Source organism: Bubalus kerabau, chromosome 6 (genome assembly GCF_029407905.1).
Source record: "Bubalus kerabau isolate K-KA32 ecotype Philippines breed swamp buffalo chromosome 6, PCC_UOA_SB_1v2, whole genome shotgun sequence".
Taxonomy (NCBI): Eukaryota; Metazoa; Chordata; class Mammalia; order Artiodactyla; family Bovidae; genus Bubalus; species Bubalus kerabau.
This window is the reverse complement of record NC_073629.1, coordinates 41,224,374-41,239,781: the sequence shown is the minus strand read 5'-3', so window position 1 is coordinate 41,239,781 and position 15,408 is coordinate 41,224,374. Positions and strand designations below refer to the sequence as shown.

Sequence of the window (15,408 nt, the reverse complement as noted above, 5' to 3'; positions counted from 1 at the left end):
AATCTTTAAAACATTTTGAGTTTATTTTTGTGTATGGTGTGAGGGTGTGTTTGAACTTTATTAATATTTGGCTGTCCAACTTTCCCAACACTACTTGCTGAAAAGACAGGCTTTTCCCCATTGTATATTCTTTCCTTGTTTATCAAAGATTAATTGACCATAGGTATGTCAGTTTATTTCTGGGCTCTCTCCTCTTTTCCATTGATCCATTTGTCTTTTTGTGCCAGCATTATGCTGTTTTGATTACTGTAACTTTGTAGTAAAGTTACTTTCCTGAAGCCTGGGAAACTTCTGTCTCCACCTTTGTTCATTTTTCTAAGTTTCACATTGGCAATTCTGGGCCTTTTTTGGTTCCATATACATTTTGATATTTTTTTTTAAATTCTATTGATAGTTATATGAAAAACAACATGGGTAATTTGTAGAGATTGCATTAAATCTGTAGATTGCTTTTGGGTAGTAAGGTCATTTTAATATTAATTCCTCTGTGAAACTTTAAAAAGCAATCTTAAGGTAAATTAAATAATTTGGGGGCAATGAATAATAACAGTATAAATATATGTTATTTAAAAAGTATCAGCTAGTGTCTATATGGTGGTAAACAGTATACTAATTTTATGTAGTACATGAAATGCATGCCACCCATATGACTCAGGACAAAGTACACAATTAAAAATACTAAGTCATTTAAGCTTTGTTTTCAAAATATAATGAAATAATAAAGGCTTAGTTCTACTGCAAAGTTAATATTTACCAGAATTTTGCTTTATTAAATTTTCCAGTTACTGGAGGCTGCTTCAAGTATCTCTACCTCATACAGTAGATTTTTGATTGATCTATAATATGATTCTGCAATATTTTTCAGCAATAGGATGACAAAACATCAGATTATCTTTATAACAATAAAAATACATACCGGTAGCACTAACATGGTACCAGGAGGACCAGGTAGACCATCAGCCCCTGGTAAACCAGGACGTCCTGGAGGACCCTAGGGAAGTAAATGAAATCATCAAAATTAATAAATAAACTTTGAATGCCATGACTCTACATTACCTAATTTTTAATTTGTCCTCTACTTCTTGGTTAATCTTTTATTAATAGTAAGTATATCTAGAGAGGACTGTATTTCACTGCACTAGTTTTACAGAATTTAAATGATACGTAAATTTATTGCTACTCAAGGAAGAAGAAAAAAGGGATTTTGCAAGAAGAGTTCCTACAGACTTAACATAAATAGTCTATTTCACCATGTGACCCAGGACATGATCTTCAAATTAGGATGCAAGCTTATTAACTCATTCTACCAGCATTCAGCTAAACATTTGTAGTAGTTCCTGGAAAATATGTCTTAATTCCAAAGGAAGAATTTGCTCTAATGTATCAGGTTCATATAAAAAAAAAATTGATTATAAATAATAAAAAATTTCTTACTAATTATAAGATCAATGCATATTCTCTCCTCTCATTTTTAAAATTATAGTTAGAAAAGTTAAACAAAGCTCACATGTTATTCAAGTGAGAAGAATAATATCTTAAATTTGTAGAATATACTTTAATTCTTTTTATTTAAGTTGCATTCTTTTGAATCCCTTCACTTACCCTCTCGCCAGGGTCACCAGGGGGTCCAGTGGGGCCTTGTAGACCTGGAGGACCCATAAGACCCTACAGAGAAATAAACCATGATGAGTCAGATTCCTGAATTTATTAGTATTCAGGCAAATTCATTCTACCAAAATCAAAGACAAACTCATTTATATTTCATAAACAAACACTTTCTCCCAAACAACTGGCCTATTAAACTTCCCATAAAAAGAGAACATATATGGGCCACTTTATAGCTAGTTCAACTCTTCCTCTACAAGGCTGTTCTCAGGGTAGACGCAGACATTCCATGGAAGAACAGAAAAGGAGATCCTGCCAATGTACAGTCCCTGACGTGGAAGCTGGTTCCCGGCTCTTGTGAAAGAAATGGTATATTCATTCAGACTGCAAAAATGTGACCACAAAGTAGAAATCTAAAAATCATTTATCTTCTTCTATGGGTGTATTTATAGGCAGGGATATAATATATTTAATTCACATGACAAGAATTTAATTAATTCCACAAAAGAAAGAAGATTTCTTACAATATCTGATCAGTACAACTCCCTGACAATAAAGACACACTGATGAGTAACAACAGCCTTATTAAAAAATGACAATGGAAGCTGATAATCACTACATTCGGCAGTACAATAAAGGCAGCTATAGTCTACTCAGAATTCTCAACTCTATTCATTGAGATATGCTTATACCTCTAAAAAGAAAAGAAAGAAGGCCTTTATATATTTTTATAATTTTCAGGTACAAAGTTGAAGATGAGGTTAGAAAAGTCAGAGATAATAAAACAACAAAAAACATTTAAAACAAAATTTAATTTCATATTTCTCCAAAGAGTATCATTTGGATAGCCAAATCAGAAACTGATTTAAGGCCACCAGGTCCTTGTCTCTATAATTCAATACTCAAATGTGTGTGTGTGTGCTTAGTCGCTCAAGAATGTCTGCCTCTTTGTGACCCTATGGACTGTAGTCCACCAGGTTCCTCTGTCCATGGGGATTCTCCAGGCAAGAATACTGGAGTGGGTTGCCATGCTCTCCTCCAGGGGATCTTCCAAACCCAGGGATCTTCCAAACCCTGGGATCAAACCCAATTCTCCTGCATTACAGACAGATTCTTTACTGACTGAGTCATCAAGGAAGCTCCATACTCAAATAAAATATATAAATTCAACAGTATAATAGAAATCTTATATCTGATTTAAAAAAATCAAGACAAAAATAATCTTAAAACATTACATACCGCAGGTCCTGCAGGCCCTGGTGGTCCTTCAATAAGCATGCCCTACAGTTAAAGAAAAGATAAAATCATTACTAGGGCAATGGAACCCTTAACCTCTTATCTAATTGGCTGTATGAAAGCACCACATTACAGCACTTTAAAAGGTGAAGTATCTGCTCCTACATACAAAGATAATTGCAAGCATTTTTGTACAGGGGAGGGAGGAAATTCAAAACGATAGAAGACATAATTCCTGTCCTGAGAAAATCCATGAACTAATTAGCAAGGAAAGAAATATTCAGATAAGTAATATTACAAAAAGAATATACTAAGTGCTCCCCAAAAGGGCAAATACATTTAACCAAATTTTTTCTAGCAGCCAGAATAACACCTGGTACATCACAAGAACGTGATAAATATTTGCTGTGTGAATGAAAGGGTGGGAGAAAGAGCACCTAAGCACTTTAATTTAGGGAAAGGGGAGTACAGTCCATGTTAAAGAATTAGGCATAAATGTAAGTTCTTAAATAGACAAGAAATAGAATACTATTTCAGGATAAGAACCCAATTCTAAAAGTTTATAATTCTACTCTGAAAATTGTCTTGTCATTTTAAAAGCTAGTTGTAACTTTGCTTAACAAAGACAAATTTATTCTGAAAATTGTTTTTAAAGATATTGGTGAGCATATGATGTGCTTTCTCAGATTTTGGAGTAATAGACTACAATGTTCTTAGAGATGCAGCTTTTTTATGTTTATCTTCCTCCATCACTCAAAAAAAAATTTTGTCCTTGCAGATTCTGAAATGATTTTCATGAGCTTGAGGTAGTTCAACATACTTCCCAAATTGCTGATTAAGGAGAATGATAGTAACATTGATTTCCAATAAGAATTTGCTTCTTACCAATACCTTGAGTGGTAGTAGCATTAATATAAATCTGAAAAATCACTTTTCTTCCAATAGAAGAAAAGGAGGCAAATTTTAAAAAGAATGTTTTCATATAATTATATGATGTGATTTGGATATGAAATAAATAAGTACTATGTTAAATAATATATTTCTAATTATGTCAAGTCACAGCACTTAGAGGAAAATTACTGAATTGGAAAATAGAAGAGACGAATTCAGGTCATAGATCAACTATCAAACATTTGAACCTCAGGAAAATTCCTTAAATCCTTTAGATCTTAAGTCTCTTAGTTATAAAAGGAAAGAATTAGATTAAAAGAGTGTCAGCTATTTTCAAATTCTAAAATTCTCTCTCTCTCTGTTTTTTGATTTATTGAAATTCTACTTGCCAGAACTGGTTTTACTAACTCACTTACTTGTGGCATTGTAAACGTTTAGACATATAGACTTTTCAGTGGTACTACATGAACATGCATAATGATTTACAGCAGTGATAGCTCATGATACAAATCAGTGTACCAACCTTTACAACGTATTCACACCAGTACTTACAGGTTCAACTACTGCTGGTTCTCCTTTCTGTCCTTTTTCTCCATATGCACCATGGCCATTTATCTGTTGAGTGAAAAATTCAAGCAGCCTGTCTTTAAGTAAATAAGGCTATTTAAGTATTTTTAAAAAGGTTATTTAATCATATAAGTGCATTTAAACAATCTATTAAATACACTTTTTAACATAGAAACCAATTAAAGTTTTAAATACTGAAAATATACAAAGGAAAACACAATGAACATTAATGCTAAGTCTTGAGTGAGATTGAACAATTGCTTCTTAAAGACATATTATACAAAGATAATGATATCTGTTGCCCTTAGTTATTATTCCAAGGCAATAAACAAAAAGTGTCTTCAAATTAAAATCAAAATAACAGAAGTGGTAGGAAGAAATTAGTAAAGAGGTTCAAAAGTTTAAATACTAATAATTATAACAATAAAATGATAATTAATATGGTGGATTACTGAACTTCACCAGATAAGAAAGGTCAATTAAGCTGTTTAAAAGTTAGAAAATAGTCTTGGTATCCAGAATGACAATGACTGATTTAATCTTATCAGTGCTATTAGATTATTCTTTCAAAAGAAGACTCCAGTAGTGTGGCCTGAGATCTCCATGAGGAAGAATCTATCAAGGTCTCCTAGTAGTGATCAACATTCATGATTTATATAAGAACAATCTATATTTTAAACCTGAAAAGACATCAAGATGAACATGAAAATACACCAGAAATAAGACATACAATGACACAGAGCATAATACTGACTTACACTTGTTTCTGTGATATCTGTTTCTGCTGGAACACCTGGACCAAATTCTTCATTAGTGGGACTTGTTGGTTTATCTTCATATTCCTTATATTCATAAAAATCATATTCGCCTAAATCTCCATCTACCAGAAGATCAGAGTCCCTGCCGTCTATTTGTTTGTTTTCATATAGCATATCCTCAGAATTTTTCCTCTGGGAATCATAATCCTCTCCAGTTAGATATTCTTCAGTAAATACTTCTTCAACTGGATTTGGCTATTAATTTATGTTGTAAGGAATTGGAGAAATGAAGTTTACTGTTAGTAAAGCAAAGTAAGCATTTGCAAATACAGTTTGATGGCATGTGATGGGAAGTGGTTTGAGTACTACTCAAGCAAGTCTGAAGGCTGGGAAAGATAGCCTTTAACATCATTGAAAGGAATATTTTTGTACATTGGAATGCACAAGAAAATATTGCTTTCAAAGCACCTTTGTCAATAAACTGCAAATATTCACATAGATTCAACATGTGTATTTGCTTGTTCCCTGGAAAAAGCTTGTTATGCAATTTGATATCTACTTTATAATTTGACTCAAATAATATATATATGCAATATTTAGTTAAAGCTTAACTTAATTTTCAGATCTCAAAGAACCTCATACTGAAATATAATTTCTATCAGGAAAGCTATGTAAGTTTGACTCTCAATCCAAAAGTAAAATATTAATGCCAATATTGAGATTTATCATTTCAATATTTACTCCAAGCTCCAAGTATTTAGTGAGTATTATATCACAAAGAGTTCTATAAAGCAAATATAAATTATAGTCCTCAGAATTCAATACAATTAAATAGATCACTGTATAGTCTCATAAAGAGTACGAGCCTATTCACTTAAAAGTAAAAATTATATCAAGATTCTAATGTGATATATCAAAACTACTCACAGAGATATAGAAAAATAAAACTAGTATAATTTCCTTTTTATAAATAATTCTTCATTCATAGCATAAATCTGAATAATATTCATTAGGTAATTTTTGGTCATGCTATGATTTTGATGAAGTTCAGATCAAATAATGTATCTTGCTACTTTTAAATTTCATCTTGAAATAACTTGTTTGCTATGACATAGGGAATCTAGATAATACAATAATACTTAATAATAAGTATGTTACATAAAGTCATGTGAATGAAAAAAGTGGTTAATGATTAATTCAGCAATTGTTAACTAAAATAAAATGTCCGATAACCATAATATTTTGTATTCTTAGACAATGAGGACATACTATCATTACAGAATACATATTATCCAGAATCAGAATAGTACTATGCTCACAGTTCTGAGATAAAAAGTTGAAAGAATTTGAGCATATAAATAAACATCTTAACCATTTTTGGAAAATGATAAACTTGATTAATTTGGATTAACTTGGACAAGATTTGGACTTGAAATCTGTTTTTACCCTAAAATATTATTCTAAAATATGTGTTTTCATGTAAAGTCCCACTGGGACACATGTGATGTAAAATTTTTATTAATTTAAATGATTCAGTTAATCCTCATACCAGGTGTGAAGAAATTTAACAAAGTTAAACTGAATTGTATATTTATTTTCTCATAATTGGAATATACACATAATATGAAATTCAGGAAGATTGTTCTAATTTGTACCTGAGTATACTTAAATATTTTCATAGAAAGGACTGGGAAAAGTTAAGATATATTATTTTAGCCATATTAAGTTTGAAAATGTAAACAGACATTAAAATCAACTAAGACTATATTTTATCAAAATATTTGTGTCATAAAAATGCATGATTATTGGTCAGATGGAGTAAATTTTAATTGTATCATTTGATGATACAATTTTTTTTTGGAGGATTTTCCTCCTCACAGTAAGGTCATGTTGTGAGTAACCTTGATCACATTTTGAGAAGCTTGCTCTATCCCAGGAGCAATAAAAAAAGATGGCAGCCAATTCAGTTTGATCAATTTAGCATTTGCATGAAGCAGAGTCATGCAAACCTGAATTGGGATTAATTTTAAATGAACTGTTTTTAGTAAGAGTGAGACAGTGCTATTGTTTCTCTTACTTCAGTAAAGGAATAAAAACATCAAATTTTTCAGAGGTTATAGATTCTTCCAGAGTAAAATATATCAAGGAATATTGCACATTTAAAAAATTTGAACTGCGATTTAATGCTGTCTATGAGCATTACCTCATTTGATCCAGATACACTCCTAGGAGTTTCTGTCTGGTAACTTTCTGTCCCATAGTTGTATTCTTGAAAGTCATCAACAATATTTGCCTAATAGTGAATTCAAAAGAAAAGTAATTAGCAAAAATGTTAAGGTAATCCAAAATCTATGGAAAGCATAATTAATTAGGGTATTGTATTAGCCAAATGAGTATTTATCTAGTTGGGTTAGGAATGACTCATCATCAGAGATCTTCCAGCTTATCTAGGAGAGATCTTGATTGCTTTTTCTTTGCTACCTTTACCCCTAGCTTGGCCATTGCTGCTGCTTGATAAGTTTTCTTCTTCTTGGATGCAAAATTTTCAGATTTAGGGGGTGTAAACTTTTTGGACTTTTTCTTTGAATTAGTAGCCACTGTCTTCATCTTCATTTTGAAACTGAATTTCTTTTTCTGTAAAATGTGGTGAAAGATGGAATGGAAAACATAAATAAAATGAAAAGGGAAATGAAGAGCATGGATGAAAGGAAGAATAAGCAAACCAAACCAAACATCATTCCTTCAGGACAGCTACTACTGTCAAATAAAAATCAGTTATTGGGTCATAGAAATGAGATGAATGAAAGACCGACGATAAGTCTGAGGAAGAGTGGACATAAGGAACCACAGGATGACAAACACCAGGACACCACACACAAAGGTTCTACTTTGCTTTTACCTCAGTTTGTGCTATTGTCTCCTCAGTTACAGTGGGTGTCTCTGTTACACTTTCAGCCTCTTTATATTCTGCTTCCCCATACTCATAGTCATATTCCATTATATCCTCAGGTGCATACTACATCGCAAAGGAAAAAATATCAGGCAATTTTGTTAGTTGCTGGTAATACTATTAACAAAATGGGAATCATGTTCTTAACTTTTACTGGCAAAGTTAAGAGACAAGGGAATACTGTTATCTAAATATTACTTGTGTTACAAGAAGTAATACTATCATATACAGAGTATAATAAAAAACTGACAAAGCAGGTTTTCTAAGAGCAGAACAGTGGTTAGGAGTGTGAGGAAATTAAAAGTTTAGAATATTAATTCAAACTTTTAATTCTTAATATTAATTCAAACATAGCAGTTACATACTTGGACATAGATGTCCATAGTTGTTAAATATTCATGTTAATTTTGATTTGTAAAAACTACTACACAAACCTCTTTTATTTATAGCAATTTCAATGGGTACTTTTTTTTCCCATTAAACTGCATGTTTAAAAATAGTCTTCCCAAGTATGAAGGAATTTTCATATCAGTTGTGCGATGGAAAGGGGAAGGGAAGGAAAGGGAACAGAAGGAACATGAAATGATTCTATATTCTATTTGGAATAATAGAACCAATGGGAAAAAAATCTAAAATCTATTCAGAACTAACTAATTTGTTATAAACTTAAGATCAAAATGAGCACAGTTGTGAACCATTAAAAGATTCAAAATTAGATCTGTTTATATTTAACCCACTGTATCAATTTTTCCAAATATTGTGTTTTTTCTATTGAAAAAGAGCATAACACTTGGGTATCTTAAAACATGTAAATGTAACTCAAATTGAAAGATGGAATACTAGATTGTTTTTTATTAAAAAAATTAAGAGAGAAAAGTATGTTTCTCAATAAAGGGATGAGAGAAACAATTAATACTTAATTATGAGGAAAACATGTTCACCTTCAAAGCCAAATATCTCTACTGAAATTTTAATATTAAATATTATTGGTTTTAATCAAAATAACTCTAAAACTACTAAGGTCATATGTAACAAAAATATTTATTAAGCAGCAAATCAATAAGCTAAAATGCTAATATATATGTATATATTATTTATAATATCTTTATGTATACATATACATACATTTGTGTATGTATATGTACATGTATTATGTTTAGTATATTTATGTATATATATACTTAGGTACATATATACATATGTGTGTGCATGTATGCACACACACATATATGCTAAAAGCAGTCTATTTGGAAATCCCTAAGTATTTGGTAAAATTTCAATTATAACCCAAGTGGACCTCTCTTGGCCTTTTAAAATTGCCAATGGTTCCCTTTCAATGCACCAGAAAAATAACTCTTCACACCATGTCTTTTAGAGACTTGTGATCACTGGACCTTCTAATAAGTGGTCTTAGCTATAGCAATGCAAATGAAGGCAAATTTCATAAAGACATATAATGAAACATATTACAAACCAATCGCAAAAAGGATTGTAAAGCCAAGAAGGATTGTAAAAATAGACAATTTTTAAATAATAATGCTTTTAAGCATCTTAAATGCATCTTGAATGAAGCCTGATATTCAAAATAGCCAGTTACCTTTACTATCTTTATATCATGTTTTTCTTTTTTCTTTTTTTCCTTATAGGAGGAAACCTGTTCTAATCTCCATAATTCTCTCTTCTGTTTTAACTTTTTCCACATGGACTAGCTGTGCTGGTGGAATAATGAAGGAGGCAATGTGCTCACTATCTTAGGCATGAAGGCATATGCTTTTCTTAGAGCCATCCAGAAGTCAGTGAAAAGAATCATTGCTTTGGGGGATTCATTTCGATATTTGGCAAAACTAACACAATATTGTAAAGTTTAAAAATAAAATAAAATTAAAAAAAAAAAAAAAGAACCATTGCTTCTGTTCTCCTGATTTCTTTAAACAACATCCCCTCTGGTGGGTATTGACCCATGTAGGAATTTGCTGGTCTACATGTAGCTTTACAACCTACTTTTGGGAATGATTCTCCCTTTTTACTGCAGAATTTTGTGATGCCTCAAAGACAGGTAAAGAAGAGAGAACTAGTTATAATTAATCAGATGAATATGAGCAAAAAAATGTGCAGTGATAGAATTTCACCTATGATTTGGGAGTTGCCTAGCCTAAGTTAAAACATTTGAGGAGAAAGGGAGTTTTTCTGGATATTTTGTTAAGTCTTTTCTTATTCAAGTTGTTAGAAAAATAGTGGCATCAGCAAATATGTGTGCATCTATGAGAACTAGGATATCTGATAAATATTAAGTGCAAAATATTAAAGGTAATAAATTTCTTTATAAAACAGTGTTTTCCTCTTGCTGCTTCTTCCTTTTCATGTTTTATACTGATATGAAAAATAAGAATGTTAATTCCCTGCTGTACATAGGACATTGCAATCTGTGCTGTATTCAATATATTAAGAAAGAACCATATGCAGATTTAACATCCAATTTTCTAATTAAGATAGAAGGATTATTTAACATGGTGGAAAAATTCCCAAACCACCATAATTTTAATATTGGTTACTTCGCTATATAAATGGTATTGCAGAGGTTCAAGTTGAATAATAGTTTCATATTAACACTATATTTAAATCTATCATTTTACATTTCACTCTGATTATGATGCAATGTTGCATAAACACATAAAAATTGAATCTTAAGAATTAATTAAAATATGCTCTTTAGAAGATATGAACCATACAAAATCACAAGTTGAAGAAAACATATTTGAGTTAATTTATAAAATAAATTGAAATATTTATTAATCCAAATCAGAATGATAATATATGATTGTCACAAATTTATTAATGGAAAATTAAGCAATATAAAGTACAACATGTATGTTTGATGCTCTATTTTGCACTATACATTCTTTATTCATTGGTAACATTACATTTGTATTTTGCATAGGCAAAATATCTGTTGTACAATTATTAAAATGCATACTTGTAATATAATGATACGTAAATGGCTATAGTTCAAAAGTAATATAAGGGTGGCTTACAATTCTATTAACCAGGTGTTTTTAATACTAGTAAAAAAGATGTTTATCACTGAAATATCAGTGTAATTTAGCATTGTTGGGAAAAAGTGAGAGCTGATTCTTCAAAAAAATTTTTCAAGATGACATATTCAATATAGAAGCTAAGAAATGCTATTACTGGATCACCCAACAAGATTTTCATGCAGTCCTTATCATAGCAGTACATTCTTTTCCTCATCAGATGCTTCTAGTAAAAACAAATTTGACTTACCAGCAGAATGTTAAATTTATGAATCAACAACTAAAGTAAAAAAGGGAACACCTACTTTTTAATGAATTTAAGATAAAAATGGTTAAAAATATTATTTTGCCTTAAAATAACTCAGCTTACCTGACATAATAGCATTAAAACATGGGGATAAAACAGCTCAAGGTGATATAATAAGAATGCATACCTTCATTCTTCCAAAAATCAGAGCCATATCTGTTGCTAAAAAGAACAAGTCTTATCTTTCTTAAAACAGGAGCAAAATATTAATAAATCTCATCTGTCTTAAACATATATACTAAATGTTATAAATTTTAATATTGAGCCCCACATAGTGTCTAAGATATAAAAATACTAAACCTGAATATATTAGAATGTTTTAATAAATCATGAGGGAATAAAAAGAATGAAGCACTTGAGAACTGGGAGACAAGCAAACACAAATATCCAAGTAATTTCTCTTTTATTTTCTCATATTTGCTTTCCTTTTAGCTTCTTAAAGTTTTATTCTGTTTCAAAAAAACATTAATATTAAATTATGGAAAAAGTCAGTGCAACAGAATTCACTAACATACCTTAAAAAGAAAAGTAATGTCAAAAATTAATAAAACACAAATGTAATTCACATGCAGAAATAACAGTAAACTAAAATTAAGAGATAAGATCTTAACCTTCTCTAAATAGTAAAACTCAAAAGATTGTACTTCATAGTATTTTAAAAGTCAAAAAGAAAGCTATTTGAGTTACTTTCAAAGATAAGGATAATCTTGATGTTTATAAACTTCCACCCCACCTTCTAAAATTTTAAACTCTTCCCACCTTAAGAAATACAGTTTTGCAGCCAACTAAAGACTCAACTCCTTCCAGAATTTGCTTTTTAATTTCCAGAAAATCCACATTAACAAATTTTACCTAAAAATTTGCATAAAAGGTACACTCTGCTATATTTTTTGTTCTTTGGGATATTCAAGTCTGACAAAATGGCTATGGCTAACTTAAATGTACATATTTTTTTATTTGAGAGAGAATAGGGTCAAATTTCATTATGGTGGATTTTCTTGCAAAAACAGCCTGGAAAAATGGTTTCACACCAGAGTTTCAAATAAAGTAATGCACTATTAATCAAAGCATATGAACATCTAGGTACTGCAATCAGTTCATACTGCTTTTCATTCCATTGCTGTTTGTATCAAGTCTTGTGCAAGAAAAGGAAAACTTACATATCATTGTAGCATAACCTTGTAAGAAATGGAAAAAAAAAAAAAGAGTCTTTAAATATTCAGCACAGCCTGAAAACTTTAAGATAGCACTAACGTCCCTTTTTCATCTGCTGCTGCTGCTGCTGCTAAGTCATGTCTGACTCTGTGCGACCCCATAGATGGCAGCCCACCAGGCTATGCTGTCCCTGGGATTCTCCAAGCAAGAACATTGGAGTGGGTTGCCATTTCCCTCTCCAATGCATGAAAGTGAAAAGTGAAAGTGAAGTCGCTCAGTCGTGTTTGACTCTTAGTGACCCCATGGACTGCAGCCTTCCAGGCTCCTCCGTCCATGGGATTTTCCAGGCAAGAGCACTGGAATGGGGTGCCATTGCGATCAACAGGAATTGCTAAAGGCTTGAAGATATGGCAAGTACACTAGAAAATAGTTATCCTTGTCTTGAGGCTGCCTTAATTATAAAAGTAACAAGGAAAAAATAAGTGTTGGAGAAATTATCTCTTTTCTCATCTCCCCCTAAGTAAAATATCCTCCTCTACAAACTATATCGGAGAAGGCAGTGGCATCCCACTCCAGGACTCTTGCCTGGAAAATCCCATGGATGGAAGAGCCTGGGAGGCTGCAGTCCATGGGGTCGCTAAGAGTCAGACATGACTGAGTGACTTCACTTTCACTTTTCACTTTCACGCATTGGAGAAGGAAATGGCAACCCACTCCAGTGTTCTTTCCTGGAGAATCCCAGGGATGGGGGAGCCTGGTGGGCTGCCATCTATGGGGTTGCATAGAGTCGGGCACAACTGAAGTGACTTAGCAGCAGCAACACACTATATAAGGGAACTATCTCTATTTCTAAGAAATTAAGTAACAAAATACTTAAGATTGAAACAAACATCAAAAATCTTCTTCAAATTGGATCTTTGAAATATTAGTGGGTGAGTCTTAGTCACTCATTAAAACACTATTAAATAAAAGGTATAGTTTAATTAAAAGTGAATAAACAGAGATACAACTTGAAATTGCAAACTATGCCATTACCACGGGAATGAGAAAACCTGCCCTGATCTTACGTTCCTCACCTCGTCAACCTGGGGTTCCTGAGCCTGAGCAGCCTCGGGAGCTGAGGAATCACAGTCTGGACTGTAATGCTCACAGTAGTCATATGCTGCTTTGGGGTCACCTATGATCAACAATTGCTGGATGTCCCCCTGCCAAGAAACAAACATGGTTACTTAGCATATTCGAATACACATATATCCAGAGCAAGATTTACCCAAGACATAGTGTTTTTCATCTTCAAATATCTGAGAAGAAAAATCACTTACATTTCAATGTTGAAAGCAGTTTTATAGGATTAAGTGAGAAATTCACAACTATTTAACAATTCAGATCTTAATATATTCCAATAAACTTAATGAAAAATAAATTTTAAAAAATTAAAATGTAATAAAATAAAGATTAGAAATAATAGTAGGGTTAGCTAAAGAGTTTTAGTTTCAGGACATTCTGGAAGCTGTATGAACAAGAGGAAAATAAAATATTTTGCTCTTGAAGTCATCTGAATATTTCCACATAGGTCTAATTCAACATGAAGCTAGTTTGATATAAATCTATGGGTCATGATCATATTAATTCAGAATTATGCCCAGGCATGGGAAAATGTCTGGGTTAATATTCATTTGACTTGGTAATTCAAGTTTCTGTAAGTTTGAGAACATGAGTCTGATTCACAAAACTCCTGATTTAATTTTTAATAATTTCCCAGTTATTACAGCTTTCTCTACATCTGACTAGCATAGGTTATTTAGAGCCTGATGAAAATTTTAGACATCTCTAAAACTGAGTACTAGGAAAGAATTCACAGCACTTTTATGCCACAGCATTCATTTATTCATCAACTAATGTGGATTGAAAAGGTACAATACACAAGACCTTGAACATAGTATCATGGGAGGTGCAAACATAAACTTGATATAATCTTTGCCCGTGGAGAGTGTAATATAACGGTTAAGATTTAAAACTGTAATAAAATGCAGAGTAAAATTTATAACTTAAAAAGATACAAGCAAACTCATGTGAAAAGCACCCAGAAAAAAGTATAAATTATTTAATTCTGGCCCACAAATTTTCATTAAATACCATGGTTACTATCTGTAGTGTGGTAGTTAATTCTATTTGCATTGCTTTCTTCTGTCTAAAAAGCACTCTATATTCTTACTCTTAAAATTAGCATTTATTTTAATGGCTGATAAATCTATATTTTCATCCCTATCACATTATTGAGATAAAATTTACATACAGAATTTATTCTTTTGAAGTGTACAATTCAGTGTTTTTAGTTCATTCACAGGGTTTTCCAACCATCACCAATATCTAATTTTAAGAAACTGTCATCACCTCTAAAAGAAACACCACAACCAATGACATTCACTGCTTATCTCTCCTTCTCCCAGGCCCTGGTACAACTAGACATTTCATACATCATGAAGTCTTTTGTGACTAGCTTTTTTTATTTATCATGTCTTCAAATAAATGGACTCATTATTATGTCTGTGTTGCTCTGCTTGATGGTGTCCCACAGGTCTTTTATACTCTATAAACTTTATTTCAAGTTTATTCTTTCTGTTCTTCATACTGAGGAATCCCCATTGATTTTCAACTCCAGATCTGTTTTATTCTTTTAAAAGAAATCCAACTGTTATTTATCTCTATTTGATAAAACATCATTTCCATATTGTCATTTAGTTCTTATGCTATGGTTTCCTTTAGCTGTTTTTTGTTTTTTGTTTTTTAACATACTCATACCTGCTGATTTAGAGCCTTTGGTAAGCCCAATATCTGTCATGTCTTCAAGGACATAGATTTGCTTTTCCTTTGTATGGGACATAATTTTCTGATGCTTTGCCTGTC

General features: G+C 31.7%; 1 protein-coding gene across 1 annotated transcript in view; it reads right to left on the bottom strand.

Moving 5' to 3' along the window:
• Nucleotides 1-15,408, bottom strand: part of COL11A1 (collagen type XI alpha 1 chain) — a 225,048-nt gene that overhangs the window by 142,243 nt on the left and 67,397 nt on the right. The window contains exons 5-12 of the mRNA XM_055584945.1: nucleotides 13,578-13,706; nucleotides 7,957-8,073; nucleotides 7,261-7,350; nucleotides 5,058-5,312; nucleotides 4,285-4,347; nucleotides 2,845-2,886; nucleotides 1,603-1,665; nucleotides 917-991 (exon numbers count right to left, since the gene is read on the bottom strand). Coding sequence (XP_055440920.1) covers nucleotides 917-991; nucleotides 1,603-1,665; nucleotides 2,845-2,886; nucleotides 4,285-4,347; nucleotides 5,058-5,312; nucleotides 7,261-7,350; nucleotides 7,957-8,073; nucleotides 13,578-13,706 — 834 coding nt within the window. The remainder of the gene's footprint in view (nucleotides 1-916; nucleotides 992-1,602; nucleotides 1,666-2,844; nucleotides 2,887-4,284; nucleotides 4,348-5,057; nucleotides 5,313-7,260; nucleotides 7,351-7,956; nucleotides 8,074-13,577; nucleotides 13,707-15,408) is intronic.